Here is a 17,692-nt window from a genome sequence, read left to right as displayed (position 1 = left end):
CACCCTAAGAGCTCATGAATGGAACAATGGCTAAACCAAGGGTGCGTCGTACATTCAGCAGTACCCACATAGCATTAAAGAATAAAGATGGATCTGTGAAGCAGCTCACAATATGGATGAACCTAGAGAAAATTGTGCTGAGGGGCCCCACTCAATCATAACAAGGCAAATATTGTGAGAGACCCTTATTGTAAAGAGTCAGGAGTAAGTTATTGCAGGAAAACCAACATTGCCTGATGGTTAGCAGAGGTGTGAGCGGAAGGGAGGAACACTCACCTCACCGGCTAGAGAGTAGACGCATGTTCTGAGTGAAGGGGAAGGTGACCTACAATAAGAGGGAGACTCACCCCACTCAAAACTGGGAGGTTGGCAAAAATGATGGGGAAAGAGGGAGCTACTGAATATGTAACAGTATTTAACGATGTTGCCTTTAACTCTTACACTCCCCGTGTCTTCCCGTGCCTGCACATTTTTAGCCAACCTCCCTCGCTGAGTGGCAGGCACTCGATGCTGTGCATACTGTTATATGCGAAGTCCTGTCATACTGTGAGGAGCCTGGTGGCATCATGTTTATACGTTCAGCTGTGATCTTCAAGGTCAGCTGTTCAAAACCACCAGCTGCTTCTTGGGAGAAAGACAGACCTTTCTACCCCCTTAAAGAGTTACAGTCTTAGAAACTCACCAGGGCAGTTCTATCCTGGAGTCCTTTCGGTCAGCCTTTACTCCATGGCAGCGAGTGTGTGTTGGAGTTTTCATTGTAACTGTGATCTTGACGTAAACACATGAATACATCTAGCTTAGTAGCATAGTTCTGGTGATCTTACTTCTTGGGTGGCTTATCAGAAGGTCAGCAGTTCAAAAGCAACAGCTGCTCCTTGGGAGAAATATGAAGCTTTCTACTCCTATAAAAATTTAGTCTCAGAAACCCACATGGGCAGTTCTATGCTGTCCTACAAGGAAGCTGTGAGGCAGAATCATTCAATGGCCAGGACTGGCAGTGAGCATATACCATTGACCAGGATTTTTGTACATGTGTTTTTTGTTTTTTCTTTGTCATAAGTATAGCCATTACTGTGGTAGAGCAGTGGTTCTCCATCTTCCTCATACTGCGACCCTTTAAAACAGTTCCTCCTGTTGGGGTGACCCCCAACCACAATATTATTTTCACTGCTACTTCATCACTGTCATTTTGCTACTGTGATGAATCAGGTGACCCCTGTGAAAGGGTCGTTCATTCCTACAGGGATCGTGACCCACAGGTTGAGAACCGCTGTGTTGGAGCATAGAAGTTATGCACACTTCTCGGACATACCAGGCACCGTGAGGAAATAAGTGCTGAGCCTAGAAGCTCAGGGTCACGGTCTCAGGGGACACTAACGCTAACAGGCAAGACAGTCCACAAGACACATTTGTGTATCTTACTTTCGTGAGTCATGTCCTAAAAGCTAATGAGTGGCTATATTAAGTTCTCCTTTATCTCTGTGGAGAGAAGTTGATTGAGGAAAATTTAAGACACATGGAAACAATCCACCCAATGTATGAATGAACCATATGAATCCTACTCTCCAAGGCTCTGAGCCCCACAGAACTGGAGGCTGCCTGGCTATCATTTCATATTGTTATGGAAGGTATCACCTTATAAAGTCTTCTATATAATAGGGGACATATTTAGCACAAAACTGAAAATCATCAAAGACACCATCCCTAGTGATCTGTTAGAGACTGGGGGAGATCCTGGACTGCGGGCCTCAGTTACTCCCCAGCTCTGAAGCTGAACTCACTGCCATCTCTCACAGTTCAGCCGAACCTTACAGAGGTATAGCTGGGGACTGGTTTCATGAGTGAGGCATGTCCACCTTGGAATAACCAACCCCCTAAGATCACAAGGGACATAAACCCAAGGACAAAGTTTAGAAGGAGTAGGCGAGGAGGAAAGAACACACGCGGAATGAAATTAGCCAAGCCCCAAAGTACAAATATTGGTTGAGATCACTACTGCAAACTCTGGTGACAAAAAGATTAAAAAGACTCAGAATCTTGGAGGAATTTAGTCATTTATCTTTTCAAAGCTTAATGCTTCAAACATTTAAACAAATTTCCATTATACTAAACTGCCAATGCTTCTTTTTAATCAAAAATCTGCTATCCATTTCCTTTATCAAACAGTGCAAGGTGGAAAGGAATTTCATTGGGAAGAATGTTAAATGATGTTAGGAGGAGATTGTAAACAATGTGATGAAAGAAAATTTGTGTTAATTACTGAATGTAAAACTGACAATCTGTTCTATACACCTTCACCCATTTCAAATTCAGAAGTAAATTAAGAAAGAAGTAAAATAGAGTCTAAAAAAGGTTAAAGGACTTATGTTCAAAGTCTCTCAGCTATTAAGATGAGATCCGAGAGGGAGAGGAACGAGTTGAATGATACGAGAGAAGGAATTGTAGGGATTACATCAATGATGGGGAAAAATTGGTGCACGAAATATTGAGTGGAAAATGAAAGTGCTTTGTGAATTCTCACCTGCAGTACAATAAAGCATTTACAATAGAAATAAAGGAAGGATGTTCATAATTCTGCTGTTTGGATTCCAGACTTCTGGAAACTCAAGCATTTGCAACATTTCCCTCTGGTGCTAACATGCACCAGTGTCTTAATTCCACCTCTCAAGATGAGTGGAGCCGCCAAGGAGAAAATGCAGCCAGAACGGTGTCTGTCAGAGTAAGGCACACAATACCACCGGAGATAACGCGCCACGAGGCTTCAGTGCATCACAGAGAAAGAGCAGAGACAAGGTCCCTGGACTCAGTTTGAATAAGAAAATGTAGAGCAATGTCTGGCATTTGAAAAGCAACCTGAGTGGTTCGATCCCATGGGCGTTTGTTTACGGAGGCCTAAATTTCTTCAAGATTCTGATTCTAATGGTTTCCCTGTAAAGTTGAATCTACATGCATTAGATAAACCAATCACATGTTCTTTTCTATGGATGCAGCACAGCGTATGTCACATCACCATATTTTAGCTATGTATGAGTATCTAAATAGGAAAATAGTAATCTACTGAACAGCAAGATATCAGCTCTGCTCCAAATCATAAAGCAATATAAACGTTATGTTGGTTGTCTGCATATATCTCTCCATCACCCATATGTTCATGTGGAGGTGGTCTGCATGTCTGGGTGGCGCTGGAAACGATGTCACTGGTACTTCAAATACCACAAGAGTCGCCATGGTGAACAGGTTTGGCCAGAGCGTCAATAATAAATACAGATTGGAAGAAGGAATGGGCTGCTCACTTCTGACACACTAGCTGTGGGAAAGCTTCGGAACAGCAGAAAACCAGTCTCAGGTATATTACTGGAAGATGAGTTCTGTTGGAAGGGGCCCAGAAGGCAATGGGGAAAGAGCTTCCACCACATTGTAGAAATGATTTTAATGTTACAGATGGATTGAACCTTCATTTACTGATGGAGCAAGACTAAAAAGAAGAAAGAACTGCAGGCATCCATTAATAGTCATAACATGTAATTTATGACTTATGAATCTAGGAACATTGGAAGTCATCAAAAATTAGTTGGAACACAAACAACAAAGAGAAATATGCTAGGCATTCATTGACTGAAATGGGCTGTTGCTGGGCATTTGGGAAATGGTCACTATGTCACAATGACAAACTCCAAAGGAATGCGGTGACATTCATTGTCAAAAAGAACATTTCAAGATACCTCTTGATGTACAATCCTACCTGTGGTAGCATAATGTCTATAATGTTACCAGAATACTACTTAATGAATATATTATTCAAATTTAAGAATCTACCTCTAAAGTCGGTGATGAGGAAACTGAAGCATTTTATCAACTTCTCCTGTCTGAAATGGATCAAGTATGGCATCAAAATGCATTGATAGCCACTGGAGATTTGAATGCAAAAACGGGAACCAAAGAAAATATTTTAATTGAAATTTTAATCATGTGATAGAAACAAAACTGAAGATACCATTGTAAAATTTTGCAAGACCAATGATTTCTTTATGGCATATTCCTTTTCAACAACATATACATCTTGACCTTGTCAAATGGAATTATTGAATTGTATATGTAAATTGTGTGCCAATAAAACTGGGGGGGGGAGAGAAAAGAATCCACCACCCCAGATTGGGAAGATCTTAATAAAGCAGTCAAAACTAAAATAAAAACAACAAAAATAATAATAAAGGAAGTAACAATGGAGAAGCTCAACATCTAAAACAATTAATTGTTCATATGTAAGTTCAAGTTGAAGGTGAAGAAATGTAAAACAATTCCACAAGAGCCAAAACATGAGCTTGAATATTGCCCACTTGAATTTCTCCAGAACATATTTTCAAATAGAACACTAATAGCTGAAGACTTGAGAAAACTAGGAATGGCATCAAAACCACAATGGCACGAAGAAAGCAAAAGGTCATTAAAAGTCTAGGAAAAAACACCAAAGTAACTATTAGAGAAGACTGAAATTTGTTCTTGATTTTAGAGTAGTGAAAGCGAGTGGCAGAAATGATAAAGTAAAAAAATAACAAAGAAAAATTAGGATGGAGTTGTACGAGCGCCCAATAAAATGATTTTTTAAAAAGAGAGAGAGAATACAAAGTAAAATATCATAATGAAATGCAAACTCCAAGGCTTAAAAATTCAAAAGTGAAGACCCTGCTTAGTATAGCCCAAGCTGAAAGGACTGAAGAAAACACCCAAACTTCAAGTTACAATATTGAAGGATTCTTTCAATAGGAAAAATATCAAATGATACAGTGTGGCAGTTACATAATTTCATGTCAATTTGAAGATATATACAAGCGTAGGGGGTGGTATTCCACTTATCAATCCAGTCACAGATGATGCTGTCTGCTAGTGGGTGTGGCCTTCTCATAAGGAAAGTACAGGGAACCTCCCCTCCTCTCTCTGCCTTCACCTTCCCACTGGCTGACCCAGGTTGCTGCCAGAGCCCTGGGATGCTTCCACCTCCATTGGATCCACACAACTTGGCACCCATTGGTCTGTGCTAGTTATGCATTCTGCATCCTTGCCTGTGCTCTGTGGATCTGAAGAGGGATTTGTGGACTGGTATCGGACTTCCAGACTTGAGTTGGACTGGGCTGGGATATTTTCTTGATGTATAATTACTGCTAGATATAAAGCATTTTGTTACACATAGATGAGTAGCTCTGAAATTGTGTCTCTAGTCAATCCAGTTTAACACATGCGAGAAGCCTCAAATAATGATAGAAAGAATACAAAGTAATTGCAGCAAAAAGAGTAGCCCTAGTGTGGTAGCAGGTTACAAGTTGGGTTGCTAGCTAGAAGGTCAGCAGTTCAAAACCTCCAATCCTCCAAGAAAAATGAGGTTTTTTACTCTTAAAACATCTCAGAAACCCACAGAAGCATTTCTACTTTCTATCATAGGGCTACTCTGAGTCAAACTGGACACAGTGGCAGTGAGTTTTGTTTGGGTTTGAGTGATAAAATGGTTTGGTCAACATTCAACCATTTCAAGTGATCGCATATGATCAAGAACCAATGATGTTGAAGAACGAAATGCAATCTGAAACGAAGGTGTTAGTGAAAAACAAGGCACCAGAAATTTACAAAATAATAACTGAAACGTCTCAACAAGTTGATGAAGAATAAGAAGGCAGCTACCTGAGTAGAAGAGTTAACAGTACTTTTGACTATACTGAAGAAAGGTGACTCAACAGAATACATAGAGAATTGAAAGACATTGTTAATATCACATGCAGTTGAAATGTGCAGACAATAAGTTAAAACTGCCTGCAGAAGTGCTTTCACACCATATGGCCAGAAATTCAAGCCAGATTCAGCATAAGTCATAGTAGGGGGATATCACTGCTGATATGAATCATGGCGCAAGCAAAGAGTATCAACAAAGATGAGTGCTTGCATTTCATTGACGATGCAAAGGCACATCATTATGTGGATCATAACACACTATGAGGAACATTGAGAAGAATACAAGAATATGAATTTTAAAACACCTTATTATGCTCATGTGGAACCAAAGAGTAGAGATTTGAAGAGAACAAGGAAATAATACATCGTGTCGAGTCAGGAAAGCTGCCTGGGACAGGAGCTAATCCTCTTTCCATATTTAGCCCACATGTGTGATGAACATATAATAGTACAACCTGGATTATATGAATAAGTGCAAAGCATTAGGATTGAAGGAAAATATTAGCAACCTGTGTAATGCAGATGACCCAGCCTTGCTGAAACTGAGGAGGACTTGACATTCTTGCCGATGAAGATCAAGGATTGCAGCCTTCAACAGAATGTAAAAATGATCAAAATCCTCACGACTGGACCACTTGTGATACCATAACAAATGAAGAAATGATTGAAACTGTGAAAGATTTGAAAGGAATAAACAACACACCTGTCTCTGAAAATCACTGGAGTATTAATAATGTATGGGTAAAAATATTTAGGTTCTTAATGCAATGCTCTAAAAAGTAGGTGAGTTGAGAAATATTGGATGTACTAAAATTTCTGTAGGACAGATTTTGGCGTATTTAAAAATGTGAAATTTAAAATAAAACTATACTGTGAAAATGTAGAACATACTCACTTTTCTCCCCAGAGACTAAAACAATGAGTTAAAAAAAACAGCAGCAACATCAAAACATTTTCTATCTACTGGAGAGTTTTGCAATATTGATGAAATTTGTTAGCTTTCATCACGTTTGCCATCTTCTGGTTGGTGCTTCAAAAGCAACATTTAAGCAGAATATGGGGAGATTGACTGTTTTCATCTACACAAATGCTGCAGGCATTTTCCAAAATAAACTCAGAAATTTCACCACGATTTACTTGAGACTTACAGAGCACCAAACTAATAATATATTATCAAATTCTGTTGTTCTAAAGGCAAAATCAATATGCGCTGTGATCAGTGAAGCATGGTTTCATAAACTAAGGATGAAACAGCGTCATATCCAAAGAAGCATGCATGCGTTTGTGTTATGTCCTAATGCTTAAAACTATTATTGGATGAAAAGTCTTGTTTTATCTTTATTTTGATAACTTGAAGGCAGTTTCATTAACTCAGAAGCTGCTGAACTGGGCCTCCTTTTTTGTACCTTTAAGAATCAAGAGGAATTATTTATTAAAGGGTTTTCATTTTTTAAAGAAAGATGATCTTTCTAAAATCTCAAGGAGGTAAGCCAGTGGGGGTGCTTTAAATGGTTGAACTGAACATCGATTGTGGAAAAGGTAAAATCCCCAAATGATTCAAAATTTAAAATTGAGGGGGCTGGATTTGAAAACATGGGGTGAAAAGTATATTCTTATTCTGTATTTAATCTGATAAGGTATTTGTTAATTCCTAAAGCCAAAAGGCATTTGGTCTGCATATTATTGCTTTCAGTGAGTCAGCCCTAATTCCCTCCTAAACCTCGAGTGAACACAAACATCAACACCATCTTGAGTACTTCACAAACGCACTTCTCATTACTGAACTATCAATGGGACTGGTTCAAATTCTGGGGAAATGGAAAGGTTTCAACCACAACCAATATCCCTGATGAATCTTGTAAGGCTAGAACAAGACTGGGTAGTGTTTTCATTGTGTAAGGTCTGTAGGAGATGAATCTAACTTGGCAGCACGTAACAACATAAGTAAACAGTTGTCTACCCTGTGGCCTACCAATTTTACTTCTAGAAAGATACATATCAAAGAGAAACAGATGTACTCCTGTTACCAAAACACAAAAAATAATCAAAACAACTCTGTTCATATTTGCCAAAAACTCTAACCAAACCCAAACCATCAAAACAAACCCACTGTCATCAAGTTGATGCTGACTCGTAGTGACTGTGAAGGACAGGGCAGACCTGTCTCTGGGAGTTTCCAAGTCTTGAACTCTTTACAGAAGTAGAAAGTCCCATCTTGCTATCAAAATACTCTATTGGTATAACATAGTTTATATAGATAATGTTCTATATCCTAGTTTGAGTAGCGTCTGAGTTTAAAAATGAGCAGCCATGCGAGCTCTATTTTCTCTCTCAAGAACAAAAGAGACTGGCGGAAACCAAAGATGGTAAAATTCATCCACAGTGTACACTGGTACAGGTAGGAATGGGAAACACAGCGAATATAGGGCGGATGATCCCTTTAGGACCAGTAACGAGTGCCGATACCAGGAGGATGGAGGGAAGGTGGGGTAGAAAGGGGGAACCTATTACCAGGATCTACATATAACCTCCTCCCTAGGGGCATGACAACAGAAAAGTGGGTGAAGGCCACTGTCGGACAGTGTAAGATATGACAAAATAATAATAATTTAGAAATTATCAAGGGTTCATGAGGGAGGGGAGAGCGGGGAGGGAGGGAGGGGAAAAATGAGGAGCTGATGCCAAGGGCTAATGTGGAAAGCAAATGTTTTGAGAATGATGAGGGCAACAAATGTACAAATGTGCTTGACACAATGGATGGATGTGTGGATTGTGATAAGAGTTGTATGAGCCCCCCATAAAATGATTAAAAGGAAAATTAATCCATAGAAGCATACCCCTTAGGGACCTTGGCTCCTTATTTACATGGTGGAGATGCTCAGTGTCTTAGTCATGATGCTGTCTGGGTGATTGTACCCATTTATTAAATGCCATTCTGCTGTAAACTTGAAAAGGGAGGTTTTTACGAATTATAAATTGTACTTAGTGTAAATTCCAGAAATTTATCATACACAAAAATTTTATATAACAAGCTGTAGTTTGATGGACAGAAAACTTGCTTTCTTGATTTAGACATTATACTATTAATACTAGATTAAACTAACATTTGGTTTAGGACAAATATTTCCTATTTGGGGTTCATGTCAATATACCAACAATGAAACATTCTAAATGTGTCATTTTATTGTTGAAGTGTAAATGGTTTATGATTTCATCACCTAAACTTAAGACACCATTTCAACTTAGGAAGATCTCATGGAATCTACTGAAATGCAGAGTATCAGATATGCATATAGCTTATTCACAATTTAGACATATGTCTTCTTCAGAGAAAATATTGTTCTATGTAGAAAGAAATCATTTTGAAATCATTTTTCATTTCTATTTGTTTTGTACTGTTTTTGTCTGGTGTGTTATGACAGGTTTATATAGTAACAGAGTGCAAGTCACTGATTAAATGTTTTTCTTTGAAATTTGATAAAATTATTTTTCAGTGTAAATGAAATTACATATATTCTGATATTATCAATAGTTATTTTTAGAAACATAAATTATCCAAGTAGAATTAGGGTTAATTTTAAATAACTCACATAAATTACTTTGAAGTTATATATCTTAAATACTATTCTATTCCCCAAGTTGATATTCTATAGACTTGATACTTCTTGTTTGTTATTGCTATTTACCTATTAATGTCAATGATTACATATCTGATAAAACTCTCAAAATAGTTAAATCACAACACACGAAAGGAAAAACTATAATGTTTCCAGTAATCCTCACCAATTCCTAGACTCCTGAATTCGTGGTTTCTGCCAATCCATTTAGGTAGAAATAATTTAATTTTCCATGGGAGATATCTACAATCCTTTTGTGTTTTCTGAGGAAGGTGTAGTGAGTGAAAAGTCAGGCAGTTCACAATGCTCGAGAAATTAGCTCTCAGATCTTGGTCTGAATTAAGGTCGGAGCACTGGGATTTGGCTGATCTTAAATGTATAGATTTACTCATTTCATCTTGCATAATGTCTTCTTTATGATACTGCAAATGGAAATGTCAATGAAAACTATTAAACTAGAAAATACTTTACAAAAGTCATAAAATGTTAGTTTGCATTATATTTCCATCGAGAATGATGGCTAATCTACAGGACTGTTCATTATCAGTGTCCTTTCCTAGCTCCGTTCGTGGGATGCTCATGAAAACCCTGCGCGCATCTGAAAGGTCGTTTCCACTATCCATATGCCATGCTGCCGCTGGGACAAAGCCACTTACCAGTGGTGGTTTAGCTGCTTCTCTACTGAGAAAACTACTCATGCATTTCAAGGTAGGAAATCATCAAAATAAAACAACATGAGAGTGTGGCTGTACTAAAAGTAAAAACGTTCTATTAAAAAATATTTTCGTAAAATAAACAAGACATGACAAAATTGCAAAAAATAAATGTCTCAAGTGAAACATTAGCACAACATCTGTAGCATTTTTCAAGTTGCTTTGAAGGAAACACATGCTTTTCTTTTCCATAAATAATTGTTCAAACAATGTTTGCTGAATATCTTAACCTCAACTCAACAGTCTAGGAATCAGGTGCAGATCCTGCTCTCAGGGGCATATAAAGTAGCTGAAAAGATAGGACAGATCTCACTTAGTAAAACATGAACGAGAGAAAAGAAAACCAGAAGTAATCTAGTTAACCACAAAACGTCAAGAGTGGCATAAATGGGAATGTGTAAGATGGATTCATTAAAAATAAACATTTTTATATGCCTTCTCTTTAAATGTATAATGCACAACTCCTAGAACTGTGATCTATAAAAAAATTAGCCAATTAATAATTGTGAGCGATGGACCTACATAATTAGCAGAAGAAATATTGAGAGAAACTCAGGAATTGACCATGCCTTACAACCAATATACAAAGATTTAAAGACAAGCTTTAAAAACTCAGGAACTTTCAAGTTGAGGAGAAGGTGACAGTTTTGCACAATCGTGCGCATTGCAGTGGTGACTGTTACCTGTGCTATGAGTTGTTGAAGAGACGGGGACGCCACGGGATGGAGGCTGGAGTTGCCCCTGATGGGGTCATGGAGGCTAATGTATGCCACAGCATTTTTCTCCAGAACCTTCTTGAAATCCTAGAATTTAAAAAATCAACATTTAACATTGATATAAGTAAGTTATTTTATTGAATTCATTATATGTTAAATAATAAACACTTCCCATGTAAAATAATTACATTCAATAAGTGCCCCCTTGATTTTTAGAAACTCTAGACTATGACATCCAAAATGGCCCTAAAAAGATTTTACATAAGAGTGGTGAGAAGTTGGGTATAACATGCCATGCCAAAGCATTATTTCTGATGAAAGTAACATGAATACAACGAAGTCTGTGATATTCTTTTGCTCAACTCTACAGTATTCTCAACATGTTAATATAGTTTACAATCCAATTTCATCAAGAATGGAATGTTTCTTCAGTAATACCACTTAATTTTTATAGTTACTGGGTGGAGAACAAATGTGACTATACTACTTCAGTGATTGATGCAGCTAGCCCTGGCCTTTGAAGAAGTAATTCACCACATTCTGTGTGAAGTGACTATTCTGTGCACGAAGGGACAAAACACCACAGGTTCCTGCAATATGACCTAATGTAAACCTCACATTTCATGCTCCTCAGTAGCACCAATGATTCAGTAGAATAGTTTTTCTACTTCTCCGCTGATCCCCACCTCAAAAAATGAGATTCTGAATCCTTTAGATAAATGCTACTAAGCCGAATGCGTGCTTTCCTCTCTCCTGTGCATCACACGTTTGAGTCATTATTTTAGGATGAGTTCTCTTGGTGGTTGGTTAAAGTTCTCCTTAACCCAGATTACAGCCCAGAAAAGTCTCCAGAACAGGCTTTCTTGGACTTGGGGTCCCAATGATTTGAAATTGGCCCGATGTTAACTAACCAGCACAAGCACTGTAATGGCCAATCTACAGCCAGTCACCACTGTCACAATCAATGACTTTAGGGTTGGGGGAAATATATTTTCCCTCCAACACTACCAAGTGAAATATTATAGAGATTTGCACAATTAGCAAATCAGTGATGTTATTGTATGTTGAAAATCCAATTGTTTTTTGAGAGGTGAAAAGAAAATTCATGTTAACTGAACCAATCTGTAAAATAAGTAGAAGTGATAAATTTCATCTTGAGTTACCGGTCAGACATTGGTCAGAAAATGTCCTTTGACTCTTATTGTTCTTGTTGGATGCCTTCCAGGTGATTCCCATTCAGAGTGACAAAGAAGGAGACAGTGCTTCGTTCTGCTCCGCTCTCAGCATTGCTGTGGACACCGTGTCAGTCCATCTTCTCGAGGGTCTGTCTTGTTTTTGCTACTTATCTCTTTCACCAAGTTTGATGTCCTTCCCAGACAGAAATGTTCACTCTATTGGAACAGTGCGAGATATTCAATATCCTCAGCAACACCATAGTTCAAAGGGTTTCCTTGGTTTTCCTTCGTCATTGTCCAGCTTTTGCATGCTTACAGGGTGACTGAAAATACCATGGCTTGCCTCAGGCACATCTTAGTCCTCGATAGGATCATCTTTGTGCTTTAATACTTTAACAGCTTATTTTGCAGCGGATGTGCCCAGTGTAATACCTCATTTGATTTCTTGATTCCTTCCAAGGTATTGACTGTGGGTAGAAGTAAAATGAAATTCTTTAATAAGTGCAAGTTTTTCTCCATTTATCATGATGTTTATTGGACCAGTGGTGAGAATTTTGTGTTGTCTTATTTTCTTCACTGAGGCGCAATCCATCACGAAGTGCGTAGTCTTTGACCTTCCTAAGTTAGTGCTTCAAGTCCTCCTCACGTCCAGCAAGCCAGGCCGTCTCACTGGGTTGCTCATAAGCCTTCCTTCAGTCTCAATGCCATGTTCTTGTTCACAGTGCAGCTTCTCAGATTCTTTGCACAAATTTGCTTCCCTTTCCAGACGCTTTCTCTATATAAGTTCAATTAATTCTCTTGGAAGCCTCCTGAGAGAGACATCCCTGTACTTATTTGACGAACAAGTCTCAGTGAAATTAATTTTGCCCAAGAAATCACAATGCCTATGATTTATGGCATAGATAAGAACTGAATTCTCTGACTCCAAAATCTTTAACATTTCTCCTATAGTGCATGAAAAATAAAAATTCTTCACAGAAGTTTTGAAGAACCTAGTTAGTTATATGTTGAAGTCTGCTAAATAATGTGTTCATGTCTTTATGTTTAAAGTGTTATTATAAGAGCAGGTTTGAACAATAAAATTTGCCAAATTTCTATAACATTAGATTGATTTTAGTGGGTTTACTCATAAGACCAAAAAAGTTGGCAAATAGTTCCTTGTCTAAAGGCAAGAATTGCCTCCTAATATTTGCAACTAAAAAGGCTGAGGAGGCTAGCGATTAGTTAATATACAAAGACTATCCTTAGCATCTGAATTTGCTAATCTCTGGTTTCAGTCAAAGTTTGACAGACCTGTGTATTGTAGACCGGATGGATATTTATGAATTATAGTTTTGGACCTTCAGGTCTTTCCCAAGATGTAAGAAATGATAATACTTTCTACAAAAATAGCATTTTAATAGTGTCTTGTGTATGTAAGTGATTCCTTAGAAAAAGATTTGCTACCATTTTACTTATGTTCATATCTGAAAGTTGAATTCACATTATTCCTACTATCCCCCAAATTCTAAAGGAATCCAAACATTAGGGTACCTGTCTCTTTAAACACAGGTGAGGTATGCTTGTGGCTTAGTGGATTAAGATTGGGCTACTCTTGATGAGCAGCTGGGGACCACCAGAAGCTCCTTGGGAGAAGGATGATACTTTACTTGTCCCCGTGATATTTGCAGTTCTGTCTTGCTCGCTGGTGCCACTGCATGTCGGAATCAAATGGTGGCACGATCCAGAAGGCATAAAGATAAAGATCTGGGATCGTGTCTCAGGTCATTTCCCTCACCCGCTTTGGAACAATTGGACTAAGTGTAGTTTACTTTGTGATTCTTTCTTTCTTTTTTTTTTACTTTGTGATTCTTATAAGAAATTTCCAACCCACACAAACAATCATGGTTACTGGGTTGACCTCTTCAAAGGAATTTACCAGTAAGCCAGAGTTAAACCCTTTAGCTCCCTTGATAAGGGAGGGAAAAAGCCCCCAAAGGAGGAATGAATTGGAGAAGTTTCCCACCATTGGGGCAGACAATTAGACCTCATCAGAAGGGAGTAGAGTAGTGGGGTATACCCAGTAAGGGCCAGTTAATTCTGGAAACCCAAGTTTGGAGGAGGGGCATTCTCTCCAAGCAAGTTTATAGCATGGTAGAGGAAACAGGATGCTCAAGGCCATTGCCATGATCTCTTCTGCTCTCCTTCATATGGAAAGCCAAAGTTTAAGATCTCTCACATGACTGGGATGCATCCTTTAGAACTGGGACTCGTCTGTTACTCAGACTCTAAAGGTAAACTGCTATTATTTGTAATAAGTTAGGCAGAGGGAAAATTTGGCCTGGAAAATGTATTCTATATGATAGCAAAGTAGCTATGGTTAACCAGATCCAATTAAAATAACCTATAGCCTTTTCTTTAAAAAGTTACAAAAGGCTATAATAAAACCTACTAATCGGTATCCTAAGAATCCCAAAGGAAAAAGAGTGTTAAGAGATAAGTGTATAAACCGTCCCAAATTATAGATCCCAAGTATATAAACCATTCCAATTTATAGATCCAGATATCAAAAATTATGACACTTGGGGAGAAGTCCAGGAATTATATGGGTCTCTCTGATAAGTTTAGAGAAAGCAGAGGGTAGTGGTCTACCCACATGAAAGCTTTATAGGATTTTTCCTGTTTCTCATTAAACCAGGTCCTTATAGATGAAGGGACTTAAAAATATCTTTAATTTTTCTTTAACTGAAGTGCCTACTGCAAGTAGAAAGTTATCCCCAAATCCTCTCAAATCATGAAACCTTACCTCACCACCACCTGTGATCCTAACTCATGGCAAACTACTAGGACAGGGTAGAATGTCCCTGTGCGTTTCTGAGAGTGTAATGCTACAGTAGTAGAAAGTCTGGTCTTCCTCACGAGGAGCTGCTAGTGGTTTCAAACTGCTGATCTTGTGATTAGCAGCCCAACACGTAACTTCTATGCCACTCGGACACCTCTAAAGTCATTCAACTCTCTCCATTTAGCTCTAGCACACAGTTCTCACCTTGTCACCATCTTCCCTAGTCTTAAAAGTTTTGGGTGCCCTAGTGAATAAGTGCAAGAAGTAGAAATTTTGCAAAATTACTGGGCATAAAATCTCAGGTACATCTTTCTCCCCTGTAAGGGCCAAGTTCCTGACTTGATGGTCAAACCAGCCAGAGACATGGGCATGGAATTTATGTCCCTCCTGAATCTCACACTGATAGCCTTCTCTTTGATGGGTGACTCACCTACAAATGTAATTTGATTATGTCCACATGTAATATTTGTTATATCTTTTTAGGTGAGTTACATTAATTACACGCCTAGGTACCTTTTGCTTTTTAGGAGGATGGATGATTGCATTAAGAATCCTTTTGTTGAAGTACCAGGTGCTGGTCATTTGATGGAGAGCCAGATTTGCCACAGAACCCCATTTCAAAGGATCATTTAGTTCTGCCCCCACTTTAAAACTGTACAAGCTTTTACCTAATCCAATTAAGGTTAAATTATGACTCCCCTTCAGTAACCTCACTATCTCGAATACCCTTGCTTTACTTTCACTTGAGGTCGAGTTCATTTATTACTTATGTGATATACAGTTCCTAAAACAATGCCCTCACTTTGTTTTCAGAGAGAAATATATGTTTTGTACCTCAGTGCCAAAGCTTGCCTGGAGATTTAGGTGCATGGTACTGAGAAAGTTACAACAAATTAGTTAAAATCAAAGCATTACATGTTGTAAAATGAGAATATTAAGAAAACCACTTAGTCCAACTCAGGTTGAGGATGGTCATTTTTGAGAGAGAGATTTAATCCCTAGTGATATTATCATTGAATTGAAGCGGACTTTGAGAAAATTATCAATAACCATGGGAAAAATAGAAAACATAGCCACTAAGGGATGGGACTAGATCATTGATGCTTAAATTCTTTGACCAAATTGTCTCTGAGGCACGGCACATTTGGCTTTTATTGTACTAGGCCAGCAAAGAAGATTCTGTGCAGTCGATGACATTCTCGTGACACATGATAAATAGCATGGGTGAGGTAGGAGAGGTCATGCACACAATTAGACAGTGGGGCCCAGAGGTACACACTATAATACCCTACAAGCACCAGATTTATTTGACTTGCTATCATCAGGAATAGGAACATGAACGTGGCCAAATTTACAAATGACAGTAAAGAGTTTAATATTCATTCCACTCATAGGATTATCTTTCATTGCTACCTCACATGTAGTAGAGGAAAAACAATGACTCGGACCAAGGTGATGAACAGGTCCTGATCAACCCTACTGAGTCGCGTGGTGAAGACAGACGAGACAGGACCCAGTGGAAAACTACCACTGTGGATTTAAGGAATTTAAAGAGGCAGCTTTGCCGCCATCTTTAGCCCAGCTAAGGGCCGGGTTAGCTATCCGTGTGCTCTCTTCAACCTTGAATTAAGCGGAGGAAATGCATCAGGACCAGAATCCAGGAGGTACTTGTTCTACAGAAACTGCAACCTGCGCACAGAGCCCAATGCCCATTCAATGTCTTGAATCAGTCCAAAAGCCATTTTCAGTACTCTATCGATGCCCATGTTTCTGACCACTAGCCTACACAGGTGGTCAAGACAAATCCTAGCTAAAGCATGGAGAGGAAGTGTGCTTCCAGGAAGAGATAGATGCCTACTATTACACACACACACACACACACACACACACACACACACACACACACACGAGGAAGTGTAGCCTAAAAGTGTCCTCAGAATCAGAAGATGAATAAATAGGACTTATTTTTCCTTGCCTTTGTATTTCAGACTGTGAGACCAACAAATTCCTTCCTAACAATAAAATTTACATAAGGAATCTTGGAGATTAAAATTGGGTGGGAGAGAGGTATAGCTTTATGTGCTTTTAGGATTCTAGGGTTCTTTGGCAAACACAACAATGATGGGTTCTCCATCCATTCCTCAGCTCTCCTTTCTTTGGTCTCATTATGATTTTGGAAATTTCCCCTAGGACAACTCCTCGTGTGCCTGTCACAGAATTATCTGAAACAACAGATCTTGCTGATCCTGAGTAACTTCAGATTATTGTGGTAGATATATAATTATTTTTCAATTTGAGGATTAGGAGTACTGGGGTGGAGTCTAGTCTGTCAATCAGATTATAGGCAATGAGGTCTCTGTGTGGGCATGACTTTCTCCTGAGAAGTCTGGGAAATCTGTTTTTTCTTCCTTGGAGGCAGTAGAGACTCCTCACTCACTCCCTGCTAGACGCTTTACTGACAAGGCACAGGCTGACTTCTGGGGAGACATCTCTGAGAAGAAGCCACATGGACCAACCCTGATGCAGCCCTGGATGCTGAAGAACCCACATGGAGACCCCTGCCAGCGCTGAGATGCTAACAATACCACTGAATCCAAAGACTTTCTACTCACTGGCCTGTGATCATCCTGTGTTCAGCATCATTGAGCAGGTTTTGTGAGTCTAAAGAGGATTTTATAGATTGGTATCGGACATATGGGCTAATATCAGACATATGGGCTTGAACTGGACTGGTTAGGATGCTTTCTTAATGTACAATTACCTTTTATATAAAACTCTCTCTTATATACATATGAGTTTCTACAGATTTGTTTCTCTAGTCTACCCAGACTAAGACAACTATATACAAGCCTATGCCATTAATGAGCCAGCTTTAAGTCAAGCATTTCTACCTGAAAAAGCTTGCTCCCCTTAATCTGGAAAAGATTAG

At 38.7% G+C, this 17,692-nt stretch overlaps 1 protein-coding gene across 5 annotated transcripts in view; it reads right to left on the bottom strand.

The window, feature by feature from the left end:
* Nucleotides 1–17,692, bottom strand: part of NAALADL2 (N-acetylated alpha-linked acidic dipeptidase like 2) — a 1,559,949-nt gene that overhangs the window by 387,077 nt on the left and 1,155,180 nt on the right. For all 5 annotated transcript variants that reach the window (XM_075556048.1, XM_075556051.1, XM_075556049.1 and 2 more), the window contains one exon: nucleotides 10,735–10,854. In XM_075556048.1, the coding sequence (XP_075412163.1) occupies nucleotides 10,735–10,854 (120 nt within the window). The remainder of the gene's footprint in view (nucleotides 1–10,734; nucleotides 10,855–17,692) is intronic.

Source organism: Tenrec ecaudatus, chromosome 8 (assembly GCF_050624435.1).
Source record: "Tenrec ecaudatus isolate mTenEca1 chromosome 8, mTenEca1.hap1, whole genome shotgun sequence".
NCBI classification, from domain to species: Eukaryota; Metazoa; Chordata; class Mammalia; order Afrosoricida; family Tenrecidae; genus Tenrec; species Tenrec ecaudatus.
This window is presented reverse-complemented; position numbering and strand designations above follow the sequence as displayed.